The sequence below is a fragment of the Bacillus rossius genome, chromosome 5, assembly GCF_032445375.1.
Source record: "Bacillus rossius redtenbacheri isolate Brsri chromosome 5, Brsri_v3, whole genome shotgun sequence".
Taxonomy (NCBI): domain Eukaryota; kingdom Metazoa; phylum Arthropoda; class Insecta; order Phasmatodea; family Bacillidae; genus Bacillus; species Bacillus rossius.
The window spans coordinates 67,965,798-67,981,319 of NC_086333.1; the positions used below are offsets into that span (position 1 = coordinate 67,965,798).

At 33.2% G+C, this 15,522-nt stretch overlaps 1 protein-coding gene across 2 annotated transcripts in view; it reads right to left on the reverse strand.

The window, feature by feature from the left end:
• Nucleotides 1–394: 394 nt before the first annotated feature.
• Nucleotides 395–15,522, reverse strand: part of LOC134531958 (protein kinase C-binding protein NELL1-like) — a 114,131-nt gene continuing 99,003 nt past the window's right edge. For both annotated transcript variants that reach the window (XM_063368056.1, XM_063368055.1), the window contains one exon: nucleotides 395–7,282. In XM_063368056.1, the coding sequence (XP_063224126.1) occupies nucleotides 7,082–7,282 (201 nt within the window). In that variant the 3' untranslated portion in view covers nucleotides 395–7,081. The remainder of the gene's footprint in view (nucleotides 7,283–15,522) is intronic.

Genomic DNA, 15,522 nt, shown 5'->3' on the forward strand with positions numbered 1-15,522 from the left:
TCCAGCGGCTTTTTACTAACTTTAATTTTGTTTTTTGACCCTCACATCAGTTTATAGTTTCACATGAAATATAAATAGTTAGAGACTGCATAAATCTTGTAGAAATTATCTCTGAAAAAGTTTTATCTTTCTGCGAATATAAAATCCATTTCATATTATATTTAAAATGACCCTGTTAAACTAAAAAAAAAGCTGTAAGAACAATGTATTAAAAATATCTGAAAAAGTACTTAGATCCAGGTAATTGCAGATATCCTGTTTAGTGCCGGTTATGTAACATGTTATTAATATAAGGCATAAGAACAGGTAATGTTGTATAAGTAAAATGTTGTATAAGTAAAATGTTAAGAAGACACAAAAGTAAAAATAAATGATAAATATAACAAACCTTGTATGCATAAAGCTGTTTTTTATTTATAACATTTTCCTGAACTTAATACACAAGGTCAATTTATAATTAGCTATTTTTTGTAATTTGTTTTTATTAATGCCTATAAATGTTATTGTTTTGCCCAAAAAAGTCACAACTTGAAATACACAATTATTTTAATGCATAAATTAAATACTGATTAGATTGCTTCCATTCATGAAAACACACTATCTTATTTCAGAAATCCCAGTAAAATAACAGACAGCTTTTAACGAGACAAAATAAATCAATATTTGTACAATTTTTTTCTCTCTTGTATGTTGGAATAAAGATTTGTATTTACAATGTGTTCCTTGTGCCATATAATACACAATAAATACACATAATTTAATGTCAGACAACCAGAAATACTAGTACTGAATTCTGTACGTGACTCGTGAAACATTCACAACTATTCTCACCGTGAATGTAACACGAGCACAGAACAGACTATGTTCTAGTCTCTGTACAAATTCACTTTCAACTCTCTCTCTCTCTCTCATTTTTAAAAAATTCTATCTACATAATACATTTCGCTATACAAATTAATTACAGTACGATTTTGTTATACATATGCACACAGGTTTTATTTTTAAACCTTGACTTGGGTTCACGTAAGCACCGTCACAGGGTAAAGGGCCATCAGAACACAATTTCCTGGATGCCTTGTATAGTTCGTCCTGCCTTCTAGAGCGTGCGTTACCACTTCGTAGGGTAGGTGCATATTTGAATGACTTGCATTTAAATCTCAAGGTGTCCACATTTGATTCATGAAACACCCCAATTTTAAATTTAACCTGGCCCATCAATTTTGTGTGGAAAGCGAAATGACATGGAAACAGTTATATACATGTTATTTCCATTCTATTATCTACAGAATATTTAATGAATTTTGTATTAGTTGCAAAATTATTTAAATAAAGCTAGTTTATTATGCTAGCCAAATAGTAGGAATTATTTGTTTCAAGCACACATTGTATAATATATTGCCTTTAAAATTTTGCTGTGCACATGTTAAAGAGGCGATAGAAATGGGACAATAAATGACATAATTATATGACATTTATGATTATATTTATAATTTTAGTCGATTTTTTGCATTTAAAATTTTATTCTTTACTTCAACTGGTTTTCATTAATTTTTTTTTTTTATTTTCACCTGATGACAATGATAGGAACATGATTTGATTAGTTAGTGTTTCTACCCTGACACCCACCGCCTTGTTGAGGACTGCATCCAGGGCTGAAGGAACGACTTGGGTGTCTGAGGTGGCTGGGATTGCTAGCAAAGGGCGCCAGCTAGCGAATCAATGGCGCACTAGCCTGCAGCGAACACTAGACGGCCATGGCTCACAGGGCCGTGACGTCACTACTGGCAACGGCGTTACACTCGAAATTTGTTCGTGCACATGCCTGAATCAAGTTATTTTAATTGAAAAATAATGAAACATCGCTGTGAATCACAAATTACATTGAAACTGAATTGTGGCTGTCAAAATTGAATATTTGTATTTGTTGTTAATTTTTCCCTGTTCTGCGACAGTTTTTAAATACCACATGGTAGTCGTACTACACAGAAAAAAAAAGATTTTCTGTACTTCTACAAAAGATTTTTTTTTTGGAAACCAGTTGCCAAGTACCTAATAGTTTGTAATACTTCAAGAAAGATACTATAATGTTGAACAACACACGGCTATGAATATTTTCGCATATATGAAATAATTATTTTGAGATAAATAGTTAATACTGGAAAGCTATTCGGGGAAAGTTTTACAAATAACTAAATATTGGAGTTACATGAAAACCAAAGCATAAATGACCGGGCGAGACTCCGAACCCAGTATTACTGTTAACGCTATTTTGCAGTGATACAGTTGTTTTCATGTATTTGTACAAAATTAGAAATATATTTCTGTTTAATTAAAAAAAAGGTTCATTGAATTTTGGACATGCAAGTCACAATACATTAAAAACCTAAAGCTAAGTGTATAGTAGAATTTTTTTTTAAAATCAGACTATTGGTAGTTCACAGACCCCGGTGTCTCATTACGGGGAGCCCATGACAAAATACCCAGAGGATAAGCTGGCATGTTAGGACTTTGTGGGGCTCTGTTTTTTATTTTTATGGAGGCCCTCCCCAGAAAAATTTGCTAACCTAACTCTTTCAGCAAAATTTCAAGCCAACCTGGAACTTAAATTTTGTACGATCATTTTGCTAATTTATCTTGAGAAATGTTGATATTCTTTCCTACAATAAGTTTTCTCCGGGTCAGTTTTATAAATGCTTACAATCAAATTCTGGCATAATCGCGTGATTATACGTGGCAGTAAAATATTTGGAAGTTTTCCCAATACGAATTCATGAATTGAAATTTGTATTAATCAGCATTTTAATCTACCTGGCGATAAAACTTTAATTTTCTTTTTCCTCGTTAATGGCCATATTTTAAAAAGAACACTACAAAACAACATAAATAAAAGTGCAAAACATCGACCCTCTGTGTTCGCCCGGCTTTCCCCGCCCCTGCTGACACCACTAAGTTTATCGACCACCGGCATCAGGCCCCAGTCACACACACCTGTCGACACTCCCGTGAACCCAACACAAGATTATTTCTTGATGGAAACAAATAACCAAAACAAAACAAGGGAAAAAAAAAAAAAAACTTTGGTGATCCAAAACATTCAAGTTTTCCTCGTGGATTATAATGAACGTAGATATTTTCTTTTTACATTAAACATAAATACACTTCTTTGCCTGACACTTGACTTGAATATAATGGATTGAGATTTGTGCTGAGAACAATAATACATCATTCAAATCTTCTAAATGGGAACATTTTAAAAAAATGTCCACTTTACCTGTGTTCTCGAATGTGTGTAACTCAAACATAAACAGTTATAAATAAAGGGTAACAGTTAAAACACCTTTCAAACTATCACCACAGTTTCGAAACAGTTTTTTTCCAACAACTCTGGATATACAATATCTTACGATACTCTCATTACAATTATTAAAATGAGGAACTAAAGTTTACACGTTAGTATCATAGGGCATATTCCTACAGTACGTACACGATAACAGCACTCGCAATGGTCGGTGATGCTGGCTCTCTTTATGGTTTTCGAGAACAGGCACCAGAAACCAATTTCATCAGGTTATACGCTGCTTCATCGGATCCAAAAACACGGACCTCTAGACTAGCAGCAATAAACTTGTTCGTACCTTAGGTACATTATTCATCACTACAGCTAAACTGATGGTACTTTTTTTTGACTAGAATAGTTACTCTGTGAAACTGTCTTCAAGGAAAAATAGTACCTCTAAACGAATGCCTCACAGCATCGTAATTCATTTCACTGCAAATTTTATTTGTTTACATAATCAAGAAATCCTTAACATTTGAAAAAAAAATTTTTTGGTAAATGCTTACACACTGCTTTTCAATTATGTAAGAATTTTGTGAAACCAAAAGTAAATCGAAATGATTGTTTTCCCAAGTGTCCACTCAGCAGGGAAGCGATATCGGAGCTGCCCACAGCCGAAAGTAACATCTGCGGCTGTATAGTACATAGGTAAATGTGTGCACAGTCTTACATCCCACAGCGCTAAAATGCAGTTAAGCCACGTTACGTTGTACATGAAATACACAATATCCTGCAACACATAACACCTTTATCAATGTCTGATGAATGAACCATGAAACGGCTACATGTACGCTTCATGATATCAGGTCTCGCCAAGTGGGAAGACTAGCTATGATATAGGCTATATTTAGTACATTTGTAATGATTTGCACAAAAACTGACAGCCGCACGCATCTGTTTTTTTCCTTTCAAATTTGATCTTTTGTCCACTTGTCTGTTAAATACCAAGCACAAAAATTCGCAGCTATTAAATACATAATTTTTTCAGTGTATAAGCACTATTTACAACATTATTGTATATGCATTTGAAATTTTTTTTTGACAAATAATGAAATTAGGGCCTATGGGCTAATAGTCTCAAAAAGTTTCACATATTCATTTTTCACTTGCATTCTGCATTAGTCTAATAATAAAAAATATTACAACTTAACGGAAGAATAGAGATAATCTTTGTTAAAATACAAGTTATCATTGCCAGAGAGATATTCATAAAATACACGTCTTAATATAAATACAATTTTAATACCACGAATAAGCAAACAATATATTGATGATTTTCTTTAAAATTTTTTTCAACAAGATGTTTCTTCAAGCAGTCACTATCAAAATTTAATGTTGGGGAGGGTTTTAACAAGAAAAGTAACTGATATTAGGCTCAAAATACAAATCTTTAGTGGATTAGTGTGGTACATAAGCCCCAAAGAATTTTCTTTATGATATAATTCTAAATAAGTGACTTTTAACTGACAAGAATTTTAAAATTTGTTCATATTTTGGTATGCAATTCATAAATTAGTTCCTACTAGAAAGTTGAAAACCAATTGTCAATTAATGATGTTACCATAGTTTTAGCTAGAATGGTTCATGCCAGCAATACATATAAAAATATGTTCTTTGCTGATTACAATAATTTTGCACTGCAGGGAGTGTATAAGTGTAGTTCTACAATCAAAAATTAAACAAGACATTTATCGGAACCTCCTCTGGTATGTATATTTATTAGATCGGAAAATCATTTGAAATGTAATTATTATTTAACTTGAAAATGGTAACATCTATGTAATTTTTTGAGTATTTATGACTACAGACATGTACAATTTTTAATGCTTCAAATGCCATCAAATTTAATTACTCTCTTTATTTGTACAAGCTATTGCCGACTGTCTGGCAATCAATGAAACGTTGTTGATTTATTTAACTTTATGTATTTGTCTAAAGACATATTTTTAATGTCCAGTAACTCACTCAATTCATTGGAGAATCATTAGCACCTTTACAATTAGAGTAGCTCACATTTCTTTAGTTATTAAATAATACATCATTATTGTGTAAAACTACAACAAAAAGACAAAAAATTAAATTTAGCAAAAGTTCATTTGAATAAACTATAAATTAACATTTTAGCAGCATTTAAACATTAATACAGTCTGCTGGGGTCTATTGTGTCCTAAGTGGGTTTGAACTTTACAGTCACACGTTGAAGTAGGTACTGATGTAATTTCTTCAACGAGAAAACAGAGTGAACGGGTTGAACAAACCAAATGGCTATTTAAAGACCACAGTCCATTACGAGATTCTTATTTAACTATGATTACAGGCCTCTTTACCAGTTACCATTTGCAAGCCTGCTTGTAAAAATTACACACAGTGAAAACCTCAAACACATCCAACATATTTACAGTAAAATTCTGGAAGCATGTGCAACATGTATACACTATTCCAAGGAAATGTAGTAAAGCCTTATTTGTCACTCAAGTCTAAATAGATAATGATGAAAGGCACACTCACAGTTTTTTACTTTTCCATCTACAATCTAATAACTATTCAGAGAAACATCTATGTGGTAGACATCTACACTTTTTACAAATGCTCTCACACATGTAAGCTCTTCTCATGCCAGCAAGGCATTCAATCAAGGAAATCACTTCAAAAATACTGATTAATAGTGGACTAAAGTAATTATGATTGAAAAGTTGAATTCTCACAGTCTAGTCTTACCTAAAGAAAGAACCTTGAAAATATATATTACTTCAAAATTTTTAATTCAATTAATTTTTGGAGCTTACTAGCCACACCAAAAACACAAAAATTTGTTATATTTCCTAAAGAATACTCATATACCTCAAAGTTATCTATTGTTCAGATATAACAGTTGATATAACCACCTTTAAAATATTAAACTTACTGAACACTCCTATGAACATGAATGGCAAACTGTTTTTTAAGTTTTATCTCAAGAATATAAAAAAAAAGTATCTTTGAAGGTTTACATACAATTATATATTATAATACACAATTATTACACCACATTAAAGCACCAGTTGCAAATAATAATACAGTAAACATTATATCACATTGTAATACACTCCTCTGAAGTCTCCAGCGGCTGCAGCAAGGTATAGAGAACAGAGTAGTTGCTACTCTACTCGCATGTAAATCATCAACAACCTAATGCCTTGTCCTCTTACCGTAAACAACATGATAATACGACAGTAGACAGCACGTGTCACGTTCACTGCGTGGGTCAGGACTTTTCACTTCTACTGTGGATAATGCGTTGTGCAATTTGAAACCCCAGTACTTACAGCTAACTAACACTTTAAACAGATATTATTATTTTTTTTTTCGTAATCGAAGTTACGGGAACTGTGATCAGCTTCATTATTAATATTAGTAATTGGTATTATTGCGCTAAAGACTCAATGCTTGAAATGCATCTACAAACATGACAAAAAATTTTTTTTTCTTTTTAAATCATAACCTCCCGGAATGTTAAGTTTAACCTCTCTCATATTGCTCTCTATGTATAGCTTGCGTTTGTCGTCTTCGACGTCCCCGACGCTCCATCTCGCCCGTGGAGCCCACGTTTTTCTTCCTCTTCGTTTAGTTCGGATTCCTCCTTTGACACACGCTCAAGAAATTTTTTTTTTATTTGTAGTTCACCCAGTCCACGTCGGCGTGTTTTTTTTGTTTTTAAATAAATAAGGGTGGACTCGGAGCACGCGCGGGGGTCCGCCCTGGCCATCAGCGGCCCGGGGCCTGGCCTACCGGCTCGCCGGCGGGCGTCGCGACCTCCGCAGTCGGCCGAACGCCTGCTTGCGGTGCGCCAGTCGCAGCAGCCAGCGCAGCGACGCCGCGAGGAGCAGGGCCGGCGAGCCCGCGCCGCCGCTCAGCCACGACGCCAGCGCTGCACTGGAAATCATAGCTGCAGCAAAGGCGTCCGTCCTAGGAGAAACGCCTGTGTTAGAACACTCGCTCTCTCTCCCCGCAACACGTTCAGCACACTCTGCAGACAATGCAACTGCTACAACTTTTGCAATGGATTTTGGTGCCTTCATCCTCATGTTCGAGTACAACACCACTGACTCAGAAACAAATTTAAACGATGGAACAAGATAATTGTAACCGCGACCAATAATGAAAAATTGAACACACACACACATATAAATATATATTGAGTCTGAAAGCATCAAACAGTTATTTAATTCATCATATTATTTGTCCATTCTTGGTTCATAGAACACGAAGATCCATTACAAAACACAAAATAAGAGCCACCATAAGAAAAAAAAAATACAAAAGTTAATTTTTTTTTACTGCCTGAGTTTTAAATACAATTTATTAAACAGTAATCCTTCACCAATCACGGTACATGGCATGATAGTTTTGCTGGGAATCGAGTGAACCAATCTCCATCAGGTCCTTTGGAGGAGCATAAATTTTAGTCGCGGGTGTTAAAAAATTTATGTATTCATCTTTTGCTTTAATATTACTATATTAATCAAAGGGAGTGCTCCCATAATAAATTTTAATAAAATATGATTTTTTTTTTCAGATGCGGTTATTTTAAGTGGAATTCCCACTGCCATTACGAACATGTAGTAATCTTCACATACACTTTATAGATTTAACAGCAGAAATGAATACTATTAACGTGTACATTTTCACAAGTCCTTATTAGTTCAACTATTAAAGATACTTGGACTTGTGCAAGAAATATCACTTGCTAGTCAAGCTTTATCTAAGTCAAGTGTAAATCAGGCAATTCTTCAGAGAAATTTCTAAGAAGTAAAAAATAATAAAATAAAAATTCTTCGATCACTGTACTTTGCATAATACGTACAGAATTTCCACAGATGGAAAAAAAAATTATAGAAAAATATGAAAACTCAGAGAAATATACAATGTCTTAAGTGCAAATCAGTATCAGTAATATTTCATACTATGTATCATCTTAGTGTGTTAAAACCAGTAAATATTTTAATAATAAATTCAAGTGCCATTAATTATCCTTATTTAATGTTTACTAACATTAATGAAAAGTAAGACTTAGAAACAACTATGTATTAATCTGAAGCTCATTCAAATAGGGCAATATATATTCTTTTGCCTGTAATGCATAGTTTCAAAGTTTTATCAAGCAAACATATTCATATTTTTTTTCTTCAGACTGGTAGAGATGATTACGTAGTGTTGATGAAAATGATGACAGGCCAAACTGTTTATTGTGTAGGAAAAAATTGTATAGTCAATTCTGCATGTTATCCATGTTTGCTGTAAGGTGTTTTGATAATAATTTGTATTGAAATATATATAAATATCAATGAGACGAGAAATGTATACAGGTGCGACAAGGAAAATTCAGGAAAATCGACTTTGAAGTAAGAGTGCGGGAACCCAGACATGAGTGAATTGCTGCAAGTTATTTATGTACCTAGTAGGCTACATTCTCGCTTAGTGACTGGAACAGGTCAGCTGCGAAAAATGAAGTCTAGCTGAAACAGAATGCCAGCAGCAGATGTCTGCTTATGAGATTTGAGCAATCAACCCTGATGATCGCTTATTGAAAGCTTCTAGCAGAAAATCTGGCTCCTTCAGTGACGGGTTTCATAGATCGGATGTTACACTAAAACTATCTTCTCTTTCACAACGATATCAGGCATCTCTGAACACTAATGCTTTCATCATAATTTTTTGTAGAGCAAAATATTTCTTCAACCATTTTGCGATTGACAAAGAATTACTTTTCTGTATTTATCTTTTACATTTATTCTTAACATTTAGTTGGATATTTACTTTTAAGAATGCTGTAATATATCTAGTGCATGCAAATCTTATTATTATTAAAAAATATTTGAAACTTACATCCTAATAATGCAGCTAGAAATGTTAAGAAGACATGGGACTACTGTACTTGACCTAAACTGTTCGAGAACCTAGGCTCTCTCTGGCTGTGAATGCTGTTTCCATAGGTCCCATGCAAAATGCAGTGTACCAGTGTATCGTACGTATGAACCTGAATTACTATTAAGGTGATACAACACAACCAAAAAAACCATTGATAATAACGAACATAAACACACCGGTATGCATAAACAAGAAAAAACCAAGCAAATAATATGAATAATGCATTATAAATAAAACAAATTGCTATGAAAAGAAATGAGCATTCCATAAAAAAAAAAACTATGTACCAAAGTTAGAAAGTCCTAATGCAAACACTATTGTCCCCTTTCAAGAATAAAATCAACTACAATAATTATCTGTGCAGTTAAATGTGGTAAAATGTATCTCGTTACTTGGCAAGAACTACTCAGTTATAGAGTTTATTACTTTAAAGAATTAATTTATGAACACTTTCATGATGATGTTTGTGTTTTGCAAAATTCCTTAGACACTCGTAATGTTCATGTTTTACATAAATAGTAGAATGTAGATAGCAAAACCAAATAAAAATAGGCAAGAATAAAATGTCAGTGGAAACAATATTTGAATGAAACATTAAAATAATTTGGAAAAAAAGTAACTTTTTTAAACATGTATGAATTAAAAAAAAAAAAGAGTGAAAATGGAATGAAATAAGGAAAAGTTTAAATTTGCTAACCAAATGTTTATTATGAATTTCAAGATGGAATTTTTGTTCTGCTGGTGCCTCAAAAGAGTTTTTGAAATTTTTAATTTGTGATCAAATGATAGAACGGTTCAGACTACAGTATTCATTTATAGAAGTGCTTAAAGAGTCATGCGGAGTGACATTCAACAAAAACCAAAACCAGTGGTGCCAATCACCCAGTGCATTCCAGGAAATCAACGTTCACATTGCCCAAGTCTAGATTTACAGATACAAGTAAATATTCTAATGCAGCTATGGAGTTAAGTGGTATAAATTAAGGAGTGTAGGATTCACGTGAATTACCGATGCACACAACACGCGATATTGCTCACCAGTTGCGCGCAGTACGGCACCTGAAAGGGAACCCAGTGTTACCAAAAAGTTAGTAAAAAAAATTATGCGAACACTAGCAATTCATTCTACAAAGCTAGCAGCGGATGGTGTTGCTGTTTTTACTATGCAGCAAGTCAGAGTATGATAGAGTGAATAGAAAATTATTGCACAGATTTATCATCTTTTGATTAACATTAATACCAGATATTTTTCTTAACAATTTTTTACTGAAATTTTTTTTTGGTACACCAATGATTGGAGAATCTTAAAAAATATGTAGAATATTAATACTCTTATGTTCCAATAAAAATGCATAGGTAATACAAAGGTTTAAATAGTTTACTTTAACTGAATCTGTGTAAAAACACCAACACGAAGGACAATACCATGTTATTTATGTTAAGAACTAATGCCATTGCAGCTCAGCTATCATGTTAGTAGCACTGCAGCTGTACAAGAAGCAAGTTAGCACACACATACACACTAACTGTATCTAATTGTACAGTGTTATCATTGTTACTATACATCTTACACTATAATAAAAAATCATTTTGTAATTGATAAAAATAAAATGTTTTATACGGTTTATATTTCTATTTTACAAATAAAGTTTGTTATACGTGAAACTAAATTTGTTAAAAAATTATAAATTTACAAATCAGTTAAAAATTTTTCAGTCTATATTTGTCAAAACTTGCTCTACAGTTTAACTAATTTCAAAGTAATCCTGAGTAAAATGGATATTTTTTTCAACTTATTATGAAATTATTTAAAAAAAAAGATATTATTTTATACTTAATAGTTCTTAAACAATTTTCATGAAGAGCTGATGGAAAAAATTTCCATTTCAGATGACCTCAGATCCCATTGCCTAATAAAAATAAGATTGGTTTGATTTGTTTATACATCAGGCTTTTAGCTATAATAAAAACCCAGATAATTAAATAAATAATAAATAAAGCACTTAATGATAACAAGTTATAACAGTTAAGCATGTATGTCGCAAAGAACATATTTTCCATCTTTACTGGTTGTCAAATTCTGTGAATGGTACTGTTATAAATCGAGCAATTTTGAAAAACTCACATTTCTATTTTTTTTTGGTGCTAGCTGAATTACCCTCTTTGCCCGGGCTAAATCACCCTTGGGAGCTATATTTGGAAAACCTGGTCCTCAGCTGATGGCTATGTAACATAAGGAACTTCACTGCACAGTTTCAAGTCTGCAGGAAATATACTAAAAAAAAAACAGGAAATTTTAGTCTTTAACACACTGCAAAATTTTGCAGTACTTATTCTTGAATTAGTGAAATTTTGATTTTTAAAGCCCTCGCAACCCTTCTTGGGAGTTGATTTTCGTAAAAGCCTTTCTTAGCGGATGTCTACGTAGCAAAAGGAATACACATGCCAAATTTCAAATCTGTAGGTCTTAAGAGCTCCTGAGAATTCATGCTGAGTGAGTCATTGTGTGGTATTTCACTCCATACAAACTTTGTCACCCCTTTTCACTCCTTTAGGAATGGAATTTTAAAAAAAAATACCTCCTTAGTGCACCCTTAGGGCACTCAAGGAACATTTCCTCCAAATTTAAAATCTCTAGGTCCACCGGTTTAGCCTGTGCGTTGTCTGTCAGCTTATTTCACTTTGAGAATATGTTTATAATGAGTGAGCAAATGGTATCTGGGATGGCAGAACAGCTTGAGACCTAACATGCACAACACAACCTAATTCTGCTCAATCTCGATTTGTAATCTTAGGCATCGCAAATGCTGTTTTAAAATGTACGCTAATTGGTGGCTGGCCTATCAAAATAATTTAAACGCTTACCCGAAATGGTTGATGGCTAATGGTAAAAATGTAAAAATATGAAAAGAAAAAAAAAATACAATTTCTTGTTGTTTATGCTTATCTGCAAAAACATAACCACAAACTTGGCAGATGTTAAATTATGTTATATTATAAAACATGATGACTAAAAATTATGAACAATTAAACAGACTATGATTTCCCACATGCATCAGACTTCTATAAAGGCATTTACTGTAATAAGTAGGGGCTTCAAAATTCTTATAAACAGGAGAACTTTGTTTATAATCACTACTGAATTACATATGATAATTACAAACTGGTGGTGGCAAATAGACATTTTCAAATTTTTTTTTATGAATTTGTGGTAATTACTTGCTATAAATATGATAAAATATTTTTTATTATGATGGTGGACCCATGGAGCTGTTTTAAACAAAGGAATATCTTAACCAACTCATGTTTGAACATGTAAGCAACATATTCAATTCACAGATATGTAATTGGCTCGCCAAACTTTGTAATCATCGAAAATAAACTGATTTTGCTTGCCTACAGTTACTGCTTGAGTTTCAGTAGGCTACCAATATTCTGTTGCTCGCTAAATGGATCCATGGATAGGTTGAAGCATGTGAGTTATTATTTTTAATACCCAATAACTAAACTAATATCCAAGTGGCTTGTGGAGTAAAAATAAAACAATACCAAACATGTTAAACAACATAACATAAACATCACAGCTAGGTGTCGGCACTAATAATGCCAACAACGTCACACCATGAGTAAGCACGAAAAAAAATAATTTTTTAATCAAGACTATCAGAATAGATCACTATCAGACTCGATTAATATCAGACCACTTAAACAATCTAGAATGCTTTCAGAATATATCACTGACTGGGACTTGAAACAAATGAACACAAATTACCAGAAAAATAAATTTAAATAATACTATCAGTCCTAATTACTTTTGTAAATCATTATATTAACTGTTATGTTCCCAAGCAAACAATATTAAGGTATATAAATAATTTACAACACTGGAGTTCCTAGTGATGAATTCTAAGGTTCATGCAGCACCATGTATCTATCGGTTAGTAAAATACTAGCTTTGACATTCTAAGATGGATTAGAACCCTCTTCTTGGATTTCTCAATTTTTGTTATATTAAATATTTTTTTTAAAATATTTATCAGAACAGTTGCACAGCAGGATGAAAGAAATATCTTCCCCAAGATTTACCAAGTTACAGGGCTACAGTGACAGTGTGACCAGTGAAAGTTTGGCGTGCGTAATTTTGACAAGTTCTTGCAAGGCTAGGGCTGTTTCCGAATACATGGGGATGCATCCATAGCACAAACCCCTACATCCCTTAGAAATCGCTGCCGCAATGTAAAGGACGCAGTTCTAAGGGATGGATAGTATTTAAATACTTTCAACTACCAGTACCACCTGTTGACAGTTGAATAATGTGCACACAGCTTTTTTCAGTGTGATAGCTATGGGGATTCTGCAAAACATAACCAATAAAGACCATCAATAAATATAATTACTAAATTTTAATGTAGTATGGACATTATGAATGTTTAGCAATAAATATAAAAAGAACTGTAATATAGATACCAAAATATACAAAATTCTTAAAATGAGCATTAAACACACTATAAGTGTTAGTTCACATGTAACAGTATTAGGGGGAGCGAGTACCTTTTTTGGTTCACATGTATTTTAAATGGAAAAACCGCTTTTCTTTAGGTACCGTTATTTCTAAATTTACTGGTCCTATCAACCTGCGATTTTGCCAGATTATTTAGCTAACATCATTTTGGATTTCCTACCAGTATAGTAAAATTAGCACCTTTAGTTCACAATAATTTTTTTTTTTTGAAATTTTATAGTAATTATTATTTTTTAAAATGAGAAATCAATTTTTTTTTAAAATAGTAAAATAAAACTAATTTTCATAAGATTGGTAACATAACCTTATATAGTAAAAATAAATATTTGTGCCAAGTTTCAAGTCTGTAGCTCAAATAGTTTTTGAAATATGTACCTTAACATAAAAAAACAACACTTTCGGAAAATTAAGTTTTAAAATGAAGGTGCACCTTTTCATTTCAAAACCCTCCTGGACAATAACTTTCGCTGTCGTTCCTCTTCCTGTTTCCCAGTCTTCTTTTCACCCTCTTCTTATTTTCTTCTTTCTGCATCTATTTTCTTGAAACCATTCATCATAAATTTCCCAGCTTTGATGTTCAATCTCTCCAGAACATTGGCTTTGGCAACAGAACCCTCATTGAAACAAACCACTGCATCAGCGACCCCAAGTTTCATGGTCTGGAGCCCAATGTAGATTGCTTTTGGAAGCCTTTGCCATACTGTGCTGTTGAAACTCTCGTTGGGATTTTGAGTTTTCCCGTGGAGACACCGCTTCAAGGGGTCTATTTTGGATAAGTCTTTGAAAACTGGTTTTATAGCATCCATAACTGCTTCTGGCAGTAAATTCTGGTGTCTGTATTCATTTTCTTGATACAGTGTATTTTGCTTTATCACTATTGAATTTTCACTAAGAATTTGCACCAGATGGACAAAGGAAATGCTGAGGGTTTGCAGCTATTGATTTCTTATGAATAAAGGTGCTCCAAATAGCTTTCCTCATATCTTCTATATCAGTTAGATTTTTCCTTATGGACTGGCCATAATAACGCTGCAACTGGTCTATTTCAGCATCAGTGAGTCTTCCTTTTCCCCCAAGCCCTTTACCGTCACTAATTTTTTGTCCTTTCATATAACATTTCAGTCATCTAAGTCAGGTGCCAACACGTTTCTGTACATGCCCAATACATTCAAGCTATGTAATGTCAATATTATTTCTATAAGGCTTGTTTCCTAGAACAGCAGCAAATCCTTTAGAATCTCCATCTCCTAAATAATGAACATAACGCAGGCCAAGTTTATTTTCAGATCGAGCACATAGAGTAGTGGCTCCAGCAACCTCCATACCTCCACTTGAGCCCTTGTAATTTGCTGCACATACCTTTTTGTGTTCCTCCATTTTCTCTGGATTTCGTACATTTGTTTTATGAACACAGCCAGTACAAAATTTAGAGAAACATTCAAAATCTAACACTTTATCTGTGTCAAAAGAGGTTACAGTCACCACTACATTCATAGATGTGTGCCCCCACTTTTGCCATGTACCATCAAAAGCAGCAGCCACATCTGATTTTCCTTCATTTTCTATTAACAACCTCTTTTGCTGCATGTTTCATAAATGCGTCACAAACTTCAGTAACAGCTGCAAGAAGCTTTGTGTTGTATTTTTCAAATTTTGGCGGTAACAAATTCATTACAGCTGAAAAAATCTTCCCAGATGCTTTTCCTCTGCCAATGGAACAAAGTGCATTTATTTCATACATATTTCTAATGGACTT